The 18,106-nt window shown below is 35.4% G+C and overlaps 1 protein-coding gene across 1 annotated transcript in view; it reads right to left on the bottom strand.

Annotated features, from left to right (window-relative positions):
* The window catches only part of LOC108685998 (protein TIS11), a 29,793-nt gene extending 13,516 nt beyond the window's left edge, over positions 1-16,277 (bottom strand). Inside the window, exon 1 of the mRNA XM_018191027.1 lies at positions 15,484-16,277. Within this exon, the coding sequence (XP_018046516.1) occupies positions 15,484-15,543 (60 nt within the window). The 5' untranslated portion in view covers positions 15,544-16,277. The remainder of the gene's footprint in view (positions 1-15,483) is intronic.
* Positions 16,278-18,106: the final 1,829 nt, after the last annotated feature.

Below are 18,106 nucleotides of genomic sequence, written 5' to 3'. Positions count from 1 at the left end.
ATTTAAAAAATTTTTTTATTTATCTTTATACAAAACTTATTAAAATACTTATATTAAAGTTAGAATCTGTTAACACTTTATGTTTCAAAAAATGAAATTTTCATAGTGCACCTTGAAGAATGGATCCTGTCAGGATCTGGATTTCAAAGATCTTCAATGAATTTTCTTACGAATAATGTGTGAATCACAAATTGGGCTATGAGCATTTAATTTTTCGTCGTGAAAATTTTTACATCTTAATTGATTTTTTCTTGAGGGGAATTTTAGAGGGGAGCCCTTTCTTTGTATACGATTACAAGCATATCTATTTTCCAAAAAGAATCAATTCACATTTTTATACAAAAATATAGAAAATATAATTAACACAAAGAAGAATATTTTATGGTCAAGTTGAAGAACGGCGATGTAGAAAAACGCAAAAAGTAATTTTCAAATGTCAAATGTAATTGTGACATTAGTGACAGCTGATTTTGTACATTCCGTCGTCTGGGAGTTCAAGAGTTCGTCATAAATCCACGTTAGCAAATTTGTAATCATAGTGCCGCATATGTTTCACGAGAATTACCGGTAGACAATGCGCATACTAGTCACAGCGGCTTGCAGCCTGCACGGTTGAATAATCGCGGAACTCGGTGACATTTTTCTCTCCGCCGCGTTCCTGTGCGCGCTCGTGAACACGGATAAGGATTTAATTGCTCGCGAAATACATCGCCGCGTGATTCAGACTCATCGGTGTATTGCGCTAATGACTTCAAGGTGCATTAAATCGACGCTCGTACAGCGGGAGATACTATAATTTAAGATACTCTCGACTGAACTCAAGATAGGTCACGCCCTGTACAATCTGTCGGCACTCGTTTCTTCTTCTCGCAATCAGTGGAAAAAAACCGATGCGGTAAGTTCGTTACGCGTTCCACCATTTTCCCCGTGACTCGTTATTAAGTGAATGAAATAATAGAAATATCATCGCGCGAGAGAAACAACCTTTCTGCTGTCAAGATACTTTTTTAGATTCAATTTAATTGTATTGAACGTCAATGTAAAAAATTTGACTTTTGTTCATTGACATTGATTTTGGTATGACAAAATTAAATTTTGAATAAAACTAATAACAAAATAATGATATATATTAAATGTGTGATTTTTTCACTGCTTATATTTTTTTATATTTTCCTATATAAATTTCCTACGAATATTAAATGTTTTATTTAATTGTTATGCCATAAGATTAATCGCCGACTCAATTCCAAAATTATTAATAATTATGTAATTGAGAGTATAAATAAATTAAGTATTTTTCATCGCTATTTTGATTTAATATATAATATAATGTACGCTCTTACGAGTTTAATTGTATCCATGCTATGAATTAAAGTTAATCAAAAAAAATTACAAACTGATAACTGATAAATTAGCAATAATTCAACACAAGATAAATTCGGAGAAAGATCTTCGACTTTTAATTAATCTAATTAACTATTCATATACATAAATATCGGGGATTACCCAGATCGCGAAGATGTACATCATCGATTAAAAAATTGTGATATAACTATAAAAACAAGCAATATCCAAACAAATAAAGTAAAATAAATCATGATCGATATGCATAATGCATAAGTTACGGCCATTCTCATCGCGAATCTCCGATGAATTCAATTAGTCTCCGAGAGATCGTATCACATGCAAATTAATCGGAAATTAAGCGTCGGCATTCCTGGGTTCGCGAGATGTTCGAGATGCATCGAGCGCATCGGCGTGGCGATTCGCGTGCAACGCGCATCACGCGCACGTTCGTGCGCGCGGCGCATAATACGCGTTCGACGTGCGAGGAAAAAGTAGTAGCATCTTTTTTCCTCTTCTGGTCTCACGAAGGAGCTCAACTCGTACACCGATTCGCGATAAAGAACAATGCAATGGAATACGAGGAACGTGTTGTGCCAATGCTGCATGCTAAATTTATCCCCGTGAACTATGCCGAGTTGATAGCTACCGAATATATGCGACAAGGCAATCGTTATCGCAATCAGTTTTGATGAGTGAACAAGCAATGAAAGCAGATGATGCGACTTAGACCTGCATTCATACGTTCATTCGAATGGTCGAGAAGCAAAATGGTATGACTCACACCGGTCTTAACAATTGCAGCAACTAAAAGTCGTACAAAAATTATTCATAATACGATAAATAGAATTATAAAAAAAAAACCTCATTAAATATCTGGAATATATATATAGAACTTTGCAAAACTGTATTAAATCTCTGTCTGCAATTTAAGTCTTTTTTGGTACGAACAAAATTTTACTCTAAAATTTCTGTAAAACAAAGGAAGGCAGAGTCCACCTCTTCTAAAAATATCTGTAAATTTAAATTAAAAAACTATTTAGCAATTTAATAGACATATTGAAAAATAACCTTGAATTTTTTTTATAGTTTTTGAAAACCTATAGAACAATAAAAAAACTTGGATAAAAAAGACCCTAATTGCAGACGAAGGAATAAAAATATAATTCTAGAGGAGAGTTAAGCACTAAAAATGTCAACTGAAGATACAAGTCATAAGTCTCCAATGTCTATTCAAGATCAAAACCCGAACTAATCAAGATAATGAATTTCGATGGTTGTCAATTAAAGCCGTGCGGTTATAAACGGGAAATTGACACTGCTGCGCAATCGAGAGTCATTCACAGTGCATCCGCATTCATAGCGAAGTTTCACGTACGATTCTTTCCGTCCTTCACAAAAATGAAGTAATCTCAGCTATCAATTACGCAAGTGGAGAGATTACGTTTCCCAAATATGGCGAAGAAATCTAACTGTCGAGTGTTCGAGTGTCAGACCGCATTGACGCTCCCGCGTGTGCATCAACGACGGTGAAACACACGCGGGATGATATATGGATATACTAAAATACGCGTGTGCGAGGCCCCGGCCGCTCGTAAAATAAGATGCGTGATTCAGGCGTCGGTCGGCCGCGTGACCGCGAAGACTTTCCTGCGCGTAAAAGACGCACACGTGCGTTTACGAGCGGCCGTTGCATACACAACACGCGGGTGCATGCGCCATCCACAATGCGCCGATGCGTCACTGTATTGCACGTACGTGCGCGTGTATATATGTACGTGCGTATACACGTTTACGTTCGCGTAGAGAGGACTGCGCCTGTTTTCATACCGCCGGCTCTCCCCGGGCTCCTTTGTTTCTTTCTGTTTCTTTTTTTTTCTTTCCGTCTCGTGACCCCACGCTCTCCCACCTCCACGCTCGCTCGCTCTTTCTCTCTCTCCCGCTTTGCTCTTTTTCGCAGAAAGCCGAGGAAGAAAGAACGTGGGAGACTTTCGGGCCCGCAACTCCGCGGTTTTTCATTCTTGACGACGACGACGCGAAGACGTGAAGACGCCACGTCATTATGCGACAAACGTCAGGCGAACATCGAATACGCTCCGCGATTTTTATGCGCGACCGAATCAATTTACTAGGAAATACGTAACCGACGAATCATTCCGAGAACTATTTGTGGTCTTCAGATGATTCCGTGTGTATCAAACACAGGAAATATTTCTCGATCTTTTTGCGGTTATTTTTATACAAAAAAAAAGAGACGAAATACTTTACGGTCATTCTTGTATTATTGCAATCTTGTGAAATTGAATAATTTTTAAAAATATAATTTATAAATGAAATTCAGTAATGAATGATTAATAAATATATATAGATAATAACAAATCGATGATTTAAGATATTATTTTTAGCAATGATAATAAATTATAAAAAAATGCACGAAATTTAAATAGATAAATAATTTATAAATTATAGATAATTACTCATACAAATTTTATGTATAAGATTCTATTTAAAAATTTCCACGAGTGGAATGCAATTAGCATAATCAAGAAAAAAAATTCGTCGACAGATAAGAAATCTTAATACTAACATGTACATTAGCCAAGTCTACCTATAAGAAGATTTCAATTATTTCCGAAGATCGTCCACGACAGAAAAATAACCGAGTTGGCATATCGCCGGTATCACGCAATGAATTAACGGTAATATAGAGTTTCCGACATTGGGGAACGAATCGTGGAAATAACCTGATTGTAGTCACGTGCGATCTGGTACTGTAAATTTCGATCATCTCAAAAGCAAACGGTGAGTATAGACAATTATTTCGCCGCAAGCAAAATACATGGATACATTTCCGTTTCATATTAAAGCGTGTGTATTATTTCGTTCTTTATTACCCGTGCAATTAATGGCGCTTTGACCGCAATAATCGGAACTTAATCTTTGCCTTCGCTCGTGAAAGGAAATGCATCTTTTTATTTGTATGCGTAAATCAAGTCGAGTTGATTACTTGCATGAAAGGATACAGAGTTATATTACAGTCTGTATGATTGCAAATTTAACTGACTTATCTTGTTTTGCCAAACACGTTTCGCGCGTGCAGTACGTCTTATCAATTTTTCGTTAACTAATTCGCGATTTCACCGGACTGTCTAATTTTTGATACTTGAGTTCTACGCTCGAATGCTACTGATGCATCACAAACATGCACCATACATGCAATTATTCATCATAATAATTGATCAAAAAACGAACATGCGCGTGCACTTAGGTCATTGTCTTATTTTAACATAACATTAAAAATAATTATGTAAATATTACGCGCAGCACTGTTTTTTGAACCATAAGTTTTAAAACTTAACCGAAAATATTACGTTTGTTCCACTTTTTCTTATTCGGATAAGTTAAATTTAGAATTATTATCCATTATATTATTTATTATTTAAATTATGTTATATATTATTTATATTGTATATTATTATAAATTACTTAAGTCGCGTTACGTTTTCATTATACAATAAAATTTAAAAAAAATATCGGCTTCTCTGTTTCATACTTTGAAAGAAAACACACTTCGTGTATCGAAATTGAAGACCGGAAATATCTATACTATAGCATGAAATATGAACACTCTCGTCAAATGACCAAAATTGCTAAGCAGTTTTTCTGACCGAAGACTGGCGACCGCGACTTGAACAAGCAATTTAAATGAATGGTACTAACTGCAACGCAGTCTAATATTGCAAAAGGTTGCAAATATAACGTGAAAGATCTCGTATTTATCGTTGTTATTTTAACGTTACCGGTGGCCAGAAAATAAATCGCGATGCAATGTGACATTCTGAGAAAAATCATAGCGCACGCGAAACAGACATATGCGCAGATTAGCAATTAACAATTTTAATCAAGAAGAAAGTATGACTGTAAGTCAGAAAAATCTCTTTCGTCTAGCCTTAATTGAAACGCGCGTTTGTTAACTTTCATGGTTAGCTTAATTCATCGCAGCATCAAGATCGGAGAAACAAATTTCATACAGCAATAATGAATTTTAATTAAATACTTTCAAGCCGACGTGACTTAAAATAATGACGTATTATATAATGGCCTAAATTTACTTCAGATCATTTATATTCCATCCTCATAAGAACATAAATAATTTGAAATATAGCTCTGTGTGAACCTAAATTAAAAAAAAAAAGAACTTGTTCCTCTTTATATAGAAAACGTATTTTTATTAATATTATATAGCAGATGAAATAAAATTCGATAATTATTAGTCGCTGTTCGATTTTTTTTTCTACTTATTACATCAACTATACAAACGAATATAATCGATATGAAATTTTCATTTTTTCCCTCTTATGATAAATGAATAAAAAAATCGAAAATCAATCCTTGAATTTACTTGGAGCGTGATGATCAGATTGCCGAAACAGTTCAGATTAGAAACTTCGAGAATCATCGTTTAAATCAAGCGTGAAAGTGAAATCGAGAGCCGTCGACAGACGCTTCTCGGTACTCTCGCTTTCTCTCGTGTGAGGTAGAATTTAACCCTTTGAGGCTCAATAATCGATGCTTACGCTTATCGCATGTATACATCGCATCGATGTTTCATAAACCAAAAATATTGCAATTTTTACATAAACTGCTAGATAAAAAGATTATATAAATTCCTTATTTTCCTTATTTTAATTAAGGAAATTTATTATTATATAATATTTGTGACATTATTTTATTCAAAACGTTACTATTTTGCGAATAAAATGAATTTTTTATGTTCTGCTAATAAAATAACTAATATTACTCTTGATTTTATTCCGCTCCAAGTTTCCGATATTTTTCAATTATATAATGTGTTATTGCACATGACGCAAAACTTCCATTAACGTTACGCAACAATGACAATATTGACGTAAATATAGAACGTTTAATATGATGTAATTTCTCCAAATTATCTCGGATCGCGAAAGGTTAAGTCGGCATTCGAGGAGCATCGACGAAGGCGAACCAATGCGGAAAGTGCAAGGTGCGCGGAAATGGCTCGTGTCCTTCCCTCTTTACGTCTTTTGTATTCACCAGTCCCTTTTCATGAATACGGAAAAAGGGCCGGCTTTTATCGTGAAGAGAAGTCCCGTTGCCGTTTGCGTAGCTATTCACAAATTTACGATGAAAAATGATGAGAAATATAAATCGCTTTGTATATTGTTTCTTTCAAAAAATGTCATGACGAACGTCTTAATTACAAAGAGAAACATCTCTAATTTATAAATGTACTTATAATACACTAAAATAATCTGTAATGTATATACTCATCATTTTTACTTGAATTAATATATTGTAATTCAAATTAATTTTTAGATATTTTCCATAATACATATTTGATTAGAAAATTGAATATACATATAAACTTAAAATATATATATTACATATATTCAAATTTCTAATCAAATATTTATTATCAAAAATTTCTTAAAATTAATGCGAATTATATTAATTCAAATAAATACTATTGGTTTATTATAGATAGATAACTTCGAATCTTCAAAAATAATTGGATTTGTACATTTATAAAAAACATATAAAGATTCGAGATTTTTAGATCAATGAATTGAAATATAAATAATTTCAGGGTGATGATATTTATAGATCATTGCTTAAATATCGTATTATAATTAGATTTTAAAACATTGCATTTAAAATATCATAAAATAGCAAAATTTCTTTATTCTAATTCCTTCCAAATTTTAATGTCACCCAGTATCGTGTAGCAGCAATGGTTACAATAGTTTCATTATGATTATATAATAGTTTCATTATGAACTTCTTACATCGCGACTGGCATAATTTCTCGCTCATTTTTGCATCGTGAGAAGCGTTCGCGGCAGACGAAAACAGGCCATTTCAACCGTCTAAAAGATCAAGAATCGCACAAAAATCTCTGTGTAAAAACCGGCCGAACCTGCCTCACAATACTTCGCGAAAAAGCAGTTTCAGAAACCGATGCAACGAGTTGCAGAAGAACGGTCGGGTCTTGGCGTTATCCTTTTGTGATGGCGTGCAGTGGATCTTTTCAAAAATATGGGAAAATTTGTCGTGTCGGAGGGAAGCCCGGGGAATACAAAAGGGTGGGAGGAGGGGACTCCAAGATCATGCTACGCCAATGCTGGCCAAGAGTCGGATACAGGAGAAGCAGGGGCAGATCGGTGCACAAAGAGGGGTCCCCCGAGTATCCCACCTTCCTTCTCTACTCCCTTTCATTCTCTCGATCACTCCTTCAGCACCGGCAGACCTGAAGCAACAGGTTCCTACGCCCCTTCTTCATGGCTCGCGTTCACCGAGCGGCTTTTTGTTGCCGCTACCAATGTACGGGCACGCTACACGCTCGGAGCGAGGTTTTCGCTTTTAGAAAAATCCAAAGGATTCTGTTGCCGCGGCCGTGCACACGTATCTCTGCTCCGAAGAGCCAGTTTCGCGAGAGGGTGTTGAAAGCGATGGGATATATATAGATTTCACGCATTGTAAAAATCGAATTCCCTGTTAGACACAGAAACGAGTTTTGATAATCTCAGATTTGTTTTCATGCTTCGGATACTGAGGCTGATATTCATAGTCGGATCTTATATTAAGACCGTCGTAAGTACAATCTTAAAATATCATGAACCAATCAGAGAGTCATATTAAACATTATTTAAGACATTACTTAAGATCTAAAAACGGTCTAAAAACGGAATACCATTCTAAAAGAACTGAAAATGTGTGATCATAATTTTATATAAATTATCTTATTTACAAATAGTCTTTAGCTTACATTTAAATTTAAAATTCGATTGGTTTCATATATATTATCAGAAAACGCTTTTGACGTTAGTACAGCATTTGTTTGATATGACAATGAGGGAGCTTTATTTAAATTATATTCATTATTTCATTTTATTTTTTACTTCTGACTCAGCTCCACGGCAGACTGTTGTATATATGTAGATATAATAATCTATTCAATGATTCATCATATCGTTCGATGAATTTTAGTAAGGTCAAATTAACATCGCTATCAATGCAAATATGTGACATCTGAAATTTACAATAAAAATAAAATTTTCAGTAAAATTCATGATATCTCATATCAAGCTCTTGCAACCAAAATTTTCGCATCTCGCAAAGATCAACAATGATTTTGACTGTGCTCGTCGAAATATCGAAAGTCGAAAGTCCACCCGATCGAGTTTCGAAATCGAGCTGAGGAGAAATTGCCGAGGAAAGTTACACACGGTTACCGTGCAAAAGGGAGAAAAGGAAAGACTCTCGTTAGCAGTAAAATCCAAGATTGAAAGGCAAAAGGAAACATCCGAAAAATGATTACGGGAATTATTTTCTAAAAACATGCATGTTAATGATCGAATCTCGTGATTGAATTAAAAATCAGGAATCACGAGTTTTAAAGCAGAAAAATATTTCAGGGCTACACAAATGTCAAGTAAGCCTATCGTGACGACAATGTATCTGCAATTACGAAAGCATTAAGATATCCATGAAATAAATTCTCGGCAGTGTTACATGTAAAAAAATATATCTTTAAATGATGTATTTTCGCTATCGCGAATAAACACAGATTATTTTCGCGTATTTGTAATATCGCGATTTGATTTCGCGCAGATTACAGGCTATCACCGTTGGCAAAGGTCGTCGGCGACGCGCAATAATAATTTCTGAGACAATCCATTTCCCTCGCTCCTCTCTCTCTCTCTCTCTCTCTCTCTCTCTCTCTCTCTCTCTCGTTCTCTCTTCCTTTTCAGAATTTGCGTATGCTTATAACCGCATACACATGATAATAAGACGGGAAATGACAAGTGAGCCAACAGTAGCTCACAGTAGCGGACTCACCGGAAATCGTATGATACCATGCGCGCTCGCGCGCCACGCATAATTACACGACGAAGAAACGTATAACGACATATGGGCATGCTTTCAGGAAATAATGCTCACGGTGACGCGTCGACAGGATTGTCGCGAACCTGATGATCTTCCCGTTCTTTCTTTTATTGCGCTCATTTGACGCAAGATGTCCAAGAATGGATCCTGGATGCCCTCCCGACCACAAATAAAGCTAAGAGAAATAGTAGCTGTGATTCTTTATCGAGAGATTGAGAGTTTCGTGCCAAATACGTGTGCGAACAATCAATTTCTTGTACGCATGTTACATTGCACGTACTAGAATATAGTAGTTGAATAAGACAAGAGTCAACAAAGCGTCTGTCATCGTGTTTCGTTCGCTTAGCCTCTCGATTAGTATCAGTTTCAATGACAATAACGCAAAGGGGATATCGCGTCGCAGACATGTCGGGAAAATGGCGGTTTTGCAATATTTCTGCATGAAGCAATCGCGTATCCTTGTATTATTCTCTATAATGGACGAGCGAAGGATAAACAACAGATGAAAATGATGTTTACAGAGAGATTGTAATCATTCTTCTTTCGCAATAAACGCAATATACGTCATATTGTCTAATAATCGAATATTAATTAAATAATATATGCAGTAACATTTTTAAATTCCTTTTATCTCATGTGCTTGTCTATTCGATCTTACGTATCATATTTAAGTTACATCATTTTAATTACAAAGAAATAAATCAATATATTCTGTATGTATAAATCGAAACCACATTTGGCAATATCATGATACAAAAACTATTTCATATCTTTCCAATCTATAAAAATTTCTTTGAACATATCGAAAAAAATCTTGATGTTAATCGTAATCATTTCATTACTACATATCTTAATAATTATCAGAACCACATTCGATATCGACGAAATCGATGTATTGTACGAATTTCATACAATAGCTTGTGACGAACGAGATAGCGAACAATCCTATCAAAGTCACATCGAGAAATCCGCGTAAATACGCAAAACCACACAAAAACATATGAAAACAAATCGCGTCATTCGTTTAACACGTGAAACTCGGAAATAAATAAAAGAGCAGAATACGATTTCGATAGGCTATTTTTGACGTAGATACAAAAGTCATTTGCAATATAAAAAGCAACAATCTCATACTTGCCACAAACAATAATACATTTTCCCTTTAATAAATGTTATAACTTCATAAACTAAATGACATTTATTTAAAGCCTATCTGTACATGGAATGAGAAAGTACATGGAATGAGGAAGAGTATTTAAAAAGTCTTACAGATTCGCAAAAAAAATTCCGGTATACCGTTTGTGTCGAGAAAGAATAGCAATGTTGATCATAAGAAGCGCCGAATATTGTCATACGTCACTTCTTTCCTTTTCATTAGTAAAATTACGGCTTAATAAATACGGCTCGCATACTGTTCGTGACGACATATATGCTTTGTCTCGTCAGAGTCCAAGTCTCATTTAATGTCTCTGTTAATGTCGCTGTTAATGTGCACGCGAGTTTTTCCGAGTAAATATTCACATGTATTTGTCAGAGCGCTCGAACACTGCGTCGTGCAGGATGCATAATAAATAACGCCTTTCTGTCTCTGTCATGTTGTACGACGATGCAATCGAGAGTGTGAAGTAAGAACGGAACCGCAAGAGCAAGAGAGAGAAAGAGAGAGAGAGAGAGGGGGGGGGGAGGGAGAGAGAGAGAATGCATTTGTTAATTCAACATGCACCAATACACTCACGCGTATAAGCTGTACCATCGAGTACCAGCGCGATTCCGCGCACGAATTCTCGCTGCGACACGTGCGATGTCGATCGCATCTCTTCGCGAGAGAAGAATCGAGACGCAATCAGAAAGAAAAATAACACGTCTCTAATAGAGAACGATTGTTATGAATTGTTCTCCACGAAGCGGTAGAAAAAAAGATTATCAAGTAATGAAATATTGCTTCTCCTGTCTGCGATAATCGCGTTTCTACGTGCCGCGCGCGCATTTGTCATATTTATATCTTATTATCTTCATATCATCTTGTTTTTTATACTTTGTTTCTCTTTTATGTTCTAGCATTCAGAGAGTTCCTCTCTTAGGTAAGCGAAATTAATAATTAATACTTTAGAAATCGAATTGAAAAACGTAGAACTTTATATAAACAAATCACGTACTAAATAAATTAACTGAGAGATGCAATGAGTTACAATATATAATCTTAACTTAATGGAACATGACGGAATGTCATGAAACACGTGTCAAAGAGTCTATAACTTTATAGCCATTTCTAATTAGAGGACAGAAACCCGACACAATCACTTAAGCGGAACTTCCTACCAAAAGGAATTCATTACAGAAGAAACAGAAGCTCTTCAGATGCTGATTCAATGCTTCTTTTATGCTGAATTTTAAAACACATTTTACACAAATGTGCTTAGCGAAGGAGTGCTTAGTTTAAGGAATTAGTTAAGCTTAGTTTAAAGGAATCCGAAGATAATTTATTGTTAATCATAGATATTAACAATCTTTTGGCATATAGATAAATTAACAAGATAAAAATGTTTAAAACAACAATACTTCGATCGTCATTAAATCGTCTTGCTATTCAGAATTTTCGTTAAGACAAATCATCCGCATTCAGAAAAAAATATAATGAGAGTAACTATAAAGATGACAGCTATACAGTTTTATATATATGTAAAATTAATGTGTAAAACATAACTAAATGCAAAAACTGTAAAATAGTTTATTCAACTATACATTATACATTAATTCTATTCTCCAAAATCTTTGGAGTAGGATCTAACTCTAAAAAGTGAAATCTCATTCTTAAAAATTGACAATTGAGCTACTCTTTTTTAACATTGACTCAATAGTCACTCTTTGTCATTCTTTAGCATTAGATTCCAAAGATTTTAGAGAGTACACATAAAACTTGTATAATTGTCCTTATAATTGCTACTGTTATGTCTTTTTCTCTGAGTATTGTATCTCTCTAACATCGGTAATATCATGTTTTCGATACATATCAGAGCAATTAAAAATTGAAAATGAGCTCTTTACATTTCTTCTTAAAATCACGATGTCGCGTGAGATTCGAAGAGAAGCTCGACTCGCGTCACACAGAGAAACTCACTCATCGGAGGAGAAACCAAAGAGAGTGTTGTGCCTAGGTTCTCTCTAAGGTGAGAGTCTCTCCAACTCGACTCGCGACGGGTCTTTTATTTACATCGTGCGAAAATGAGCGACCGCCCGTTCAAATGATAAAGGCCTTTCGACGAAATAAAGAATAAGCCGCGTGACTGGCAGCGATTATTATTAATATATATTCGACTACCGATTTAGTTTCGATCTCGCCGGGCTACAGTTACTAACGTAAATCAATTTTTGTGAATTTCCAATTAAACGATGCATGCTACATTCAAAATAGAAATTTAAAAGTCAAACGTAAATTTATGTTAAAAAAATTAAAATTTTGTAATTAAGAATAACATATTTGATCATCCACGATGGAAAAAATTTTAACTAACAAAGAAAACGCTCGGAAATGTATCTCCTTGTATCATATCGTATTATACATTAGATAAAGAAAACGGTCGATATATATATCGGTTAAAAATATTGATATTTCCAGATTATGTATATATCTAGACAAGATAACGGTAATAAATTGATAAACGAAAATTTAATAGATTTTACAAAAATATACTGTAATTGAAATATGTCGTCTATTTAATTTAAAAAAACAATTCCGATAATGACTTCAGTGTCGATAAGGAATGTACATATTTGTGATTAACCAACTCCGATTTAGAAATTTGTAAATTATCACCTACAAGGTTTTCGTTATCAAAGGTACTTTAATGTTTTCCTTCAATTGATAATGTTCTACAATTGTTGATCACATCGGTGATGCATCGCAAGATATCGGACGATTCCACGAGAATAAATCGTTATATATATATATATATATATATATATGTGTGTGTGTGTGTGTGTATTATATATATAATGCATGTATGTGTATATATTTATATATAATATTTTATATATAACATAAATATCAAGAAACATCTGCGATCGATGAACGTCGCGTTGAAATCTCGATACACCTGCCGATATCTCGGAGAAAATTTCTTTCACTTTCTAAATGTCATTATTTTCTTGCTGTTACAGACGTAGCGCCATTAGCCACATAAATGTAGACGTGTTGGTGCTCCTAGGGTTCTCTACTCTCAATCCATTCGCTCGTTGTCTGATATTTTTCCCGCTCGTATGCCCACCCTCTTGCGTTATAGCGCGAGTTCCTGGGAGATCTTAGGTCTATTTTTTTTTTTTTTAGCTAAATTAGTACACCTTTGGAACTTAAATAGATAGTTTACACGTGGGTAGTTTGATGAGTCAGTGACTTTTAAACAGATAACTATATTGAAAAATAAATCTAGTTAAAAAAAAAAGTAAAAAGAAGTAATTGACTTAACTGTTTACGTATATTTGATATTTGACTAAAGTGAGAAAAAAGTTGTAGGACATTTTAGTGTAAGAATAAAAAAACAGACCCTTTGAATCACGCGTGTCGCGATCATGTTCGTGCTCGATCGCCTTCTTGGAAGAATCGGCAAACGCGAATGATGCAACGTGGAAACGAGATTCGATCGCGGAAGATCGACCCCGAAACGATACGATCGAGGATTTTAATATCCACCCAGCGGCAACGTTATCTTCGACCCTTATCGCGTAAAATAATTTCTAGCAAAAATAAAACGCTAAAAGAACGCGTTCGTAATTATACGGACAGAATGGATTGATCGGCCCTTTGATCTCATATACAAAGAGAAAGATGGAGAACTTGCGAGAACTCACGATCTGTATATAATGTATACGTATGTAGTATTTGATAAATTCGAAGATCTTCGAGTTTTCAGAAACAAATGAATTAATTCTCAAACATTGTTGGCATGTTGGAATCGAAAGTAGTACTTTAAGAACCTATTTTGAAAATTCTACTTTATGATTTCTAAAGAATAAGCTTATGAATTTACAGAATAAAGCTAAGCCAATCGCTCCTCTTTTTCTTCCACTTTTTTTCTCTTCACAATGACTATAGACGTCAATAAACGAACGCGAAATAAAGTTTATTCGAATAAATTCTATGTTTATAGAATTTATACCCGGTTGTACCAATATTATTTTGACTTTAAGCAAGGCTTAAAACTTTATCTCGTTTCAAAGCAAAAGAGAGACAGAGACAGAAAGAGATTTAAGTTTTGCTTAAAGTCAAAAGACTTGTTCTTGGCTGAACTTTTGCACTAGTTCTTCTTCCTTTTCTCTCCAGTAGGAAAGAAGAAGAAAGATGAATTGATGCAAAGTTCAGCCAAAAAAGAATAGGCCTAAAGTAATGTTGGTGCAAACCGGGCCTTAGCTGTTTTACGAATTAATTGGATCGAATGTGAGCAAAAGCACAAATTCGCATTTGTTGTCCGTTCTACGTATACCTGAAGTAGAAAAAAATCTACCTGTGCATATCCGGTCTAGAATGGAAAGGCACATGGGACCAAGCAAGACAGGTCAGAAAATTTTGGAAAAAAAAGTTCGGTGGGGAGTCCTGTATAATACTTATTAGTATCGCAAAATATGACGATACCCTTCGGAGGTTAAAATTCGTTTACTTAACAATATGAGATTCAAGCGTGACGAAATATCGCCCATATCCTTTGTGTATTTTATGTACGATGTGCAATGTTATACATCGCATTTTTTTAAATATAATAAACAATCGGTAAGAAATATTTATTTATCGATATGTTTTATCAGTAAAAATTTAACGATGCAGAAAATTCGAAGAGAACGTCGTGTACGATATTTAAATAAATAAAGCCTGCGACAGATGACGCGATTTTTCTGGATTTCTTGCGATTTAGTAATTTAGGTACTATAAATTCCATTAAGTTCTGATGCAATTCTAGTAATTTATTAAATCGCAAGTAAACCAAGAGGAAAAATCACACCGTTTGCCGTAGGCTTAATTATACATGACGACAGCAGATCGAAATCGATAAGATAAATCGATGAATGTACATTTTTACCAATTATAGATTAACTTTAATCTCAGTTTAATTTACTCTTCATCCTTTTCTAATTTCTAATGTCTACTAGAAAAAAATAACGAGCAAGTTAAACCAAGATTAAAGTTAATACATTCGTAGAGATAAGTCAGAGCAGGAGTCTTACCTTAAAGAGATGTTCGCCGCACTCGAACATGGAAGTATTACTCATGACGGCAGTCGACATGGTCCTCGGTTGTCGCACAAAAACACACTTTGTATCTGGAGCCCGTTGTCCGCTTTCCTTCAGATCCTTCCCTCCTTCTGCCACTCGTCCCTCGGGCGCGAAAAATATTTAGCAGCGCAGGTCGAACAGTCGGCGTTGACGGTCAGCGAGAGGGAGAGAGGGGGAGGTGGAAAAACTTTCTTCAGAACACAATAAAACTGCCACTACGACTATATGCGTCGTTATGCGATGCCACCGCCGCTGTAGATCGCATTGGAAGCACCCACGCGTAAGTAAACAGTACGTGCCCCGATCCGACACGTGTCTTCGGAATAACGTTAATAATAAAAACAGGAATGCGCGAGAATTCGTAGAACGTACTTCTCGTATTCGTGCTTCCTGGCACGGATCGACCGGCTCTTTCTATCTTCTTTTCTTTTTCTCTTTCCTCCTATATCTCTCTCTTTCTCTCCTTCTCTCTCTCTCTCTCTCTCTCTCTCTCTCTCTCTCTCTCCGGATCGACTTCACAACAGCGATAACTTGTCTCGTCGCGTACTATCGAGTTTACGTTACGAGTCGTCGTCGATCGTCAGACGTTTTCTCCTTGTCGAGATTTCAATGTTTTTAACGAACTTGAACTTGACACTTACGTTCGATGACGTTCGCCCGTCTTTTACGGAGAGGGGAAAAAAATCTTACCGGGTATTTTGCGTGTGTCCGGTATACCACCGTGTGTTAAACGTTTAAAGCAGAGCCTCCCAAAGCTGACTGAGAGCGCCGCTGACTGAAAGTCTGTAGCCTGTGCTCCACCGCTCTACGGGAGGACATGCAGGCCGGGGTTACTCCGCGGCACCGACGTGCCGACCAATCGCGTGCCGTCCTGGTGCGTCAAGTGGTGGGGAGAGCGACCGCTCCGACGTGGCAATCGCGCGCGCGGCGCAGCTTCGAGACTCACGTGAAGTTGGCTCTCTGTCGACATGTCGGCTCTCAATTGTCCGTACACAACTCCGTCCTCCGTCCACCGTTCCGCACCTCTCCAATCCCAGCCGTTCAGGTTCCCTTATTGGATGGAATTCGGGATCGCATCCCTTCGATGAAGGGCTCGTTTTAATCCAGTCTTGGACTAAAATCGCGAGATGCGGTAATGCGATCTTCGAAAACGCGATGGACGATGCCAGGGGCGAGGCGCCGCGACTCTCTCACAAAGCGATCTCTCCCTTACAAGTTAGTATTCCTAGTCACTTGAATATTGCCGATTGTTTTTTATATATTAATTAGCAGGTAAAATGAGTGAGAGCGAGTTGCGCCAGCCTTTCTGTGGAAACGATAATAGGATCGTAACAGCATAATGGAGCGTTACAAAGGGGCTAACAACTTTTTATTGAGATTCCAACAATCTCGCTATAAAAATTCTAAAAACTTCACTGAAAGGTTAGATTCTGTTATAAAAGGATTGGATTTTTGCAAGAGTCTTGCAACGCATTTATATAATAAATTGTGACCAATGCAAGAAATACTTAATATGCATATATAAGAAATAAAAATGTAAGAAAGAATAATTTTCTACGAAGTTTTTAAAAATTTAGATGTAAATCTGTAAATAATTTTAAACTATCAAATATGTAAAACGCTTGTGATAATGTTATAAAAAGTTTTATATTATTTTATATTAATATTCTAACAGTTAAAGTGTCTTATATAATTATTTTGATGATCCAAACAAAATTATTTTTAGATCTCTGTCTAGCCGAATTTTTAGATACTTTAATAAAACAATTTCTTTTCATACATTTATAAAGTATTAATTTGATGTGTTCGTTCATAATTTGTTATATAAATGCATTATAGGATTCTTGCCAAAAATCCTTTCATAGGAAAATTTAACCTTTTTATGAAGCCTTACTGCAAAATTCAAACAAAATTATTGTTAGAATTATATCTAGTTAAATTTTTAGATATTTTAGTTAAAACAAGACTAAAATCATTCTTTTTGTATATTAAAAGAAAACTATAGGAATAATAAAGAAACATCTCATTCTGAAAAGAATGTCTATCAAAATTTAATCGTTAATCACTGCGACACTAACGTTGCTAACATCGTCTAAAAACACATAGCAAAAGAATAAATTCGCGTTGAATGCAGTTACGAGATTGTTTCTTTCTCTGAATACAAAACTATATACTCTAGATACGACAGCTCTCAACTGCTCGACAACTCGAGCGCATTCCAGCGGTCAACAACGGCATGAATGAAATTCAGCTTCTATTCACCTGCGGCGTAGACCGCAGATTCTAAGCAGTAACTGTCTACGTTCGTTACGATTTTTTGTCATGAATTGCTTTTATGATTTTATAACCACAAACATAAATTACATTGCTAGCAGCAATCGTCCGTAATTTTGTAACGATCGATTCATTATAGGGTGCGATATAGTTACCACATATACATTAGCTTAAGTAATAAAGTACTGCCATGTCTAAATGAAATATAATTTGCGATGTATAAATTTGTTTTAATTTTCTTTCTTACATAAACAAAGTGCAAATTTTGTTAGACGTTAATTATTTATATATATTATATATA

This window comes from Atta colombica, unplaced genomic scaffold (assembly GCF_001594045.1).
Source record: "Atta colombica isolate Treedump-2 unplaced genomic scaffold, Acol1.0 scaffold163, whole genome shotgun sequence".
Taxonomy (NCBI): Eukaryota; Metazoa; Arthropoda; class Insecta; order Hymenoptera; family Formicidae; genus Atta; species Atta colombica.
This window is presented reverse-complemented; position numbering and strand designations above follow the sequence as displayed.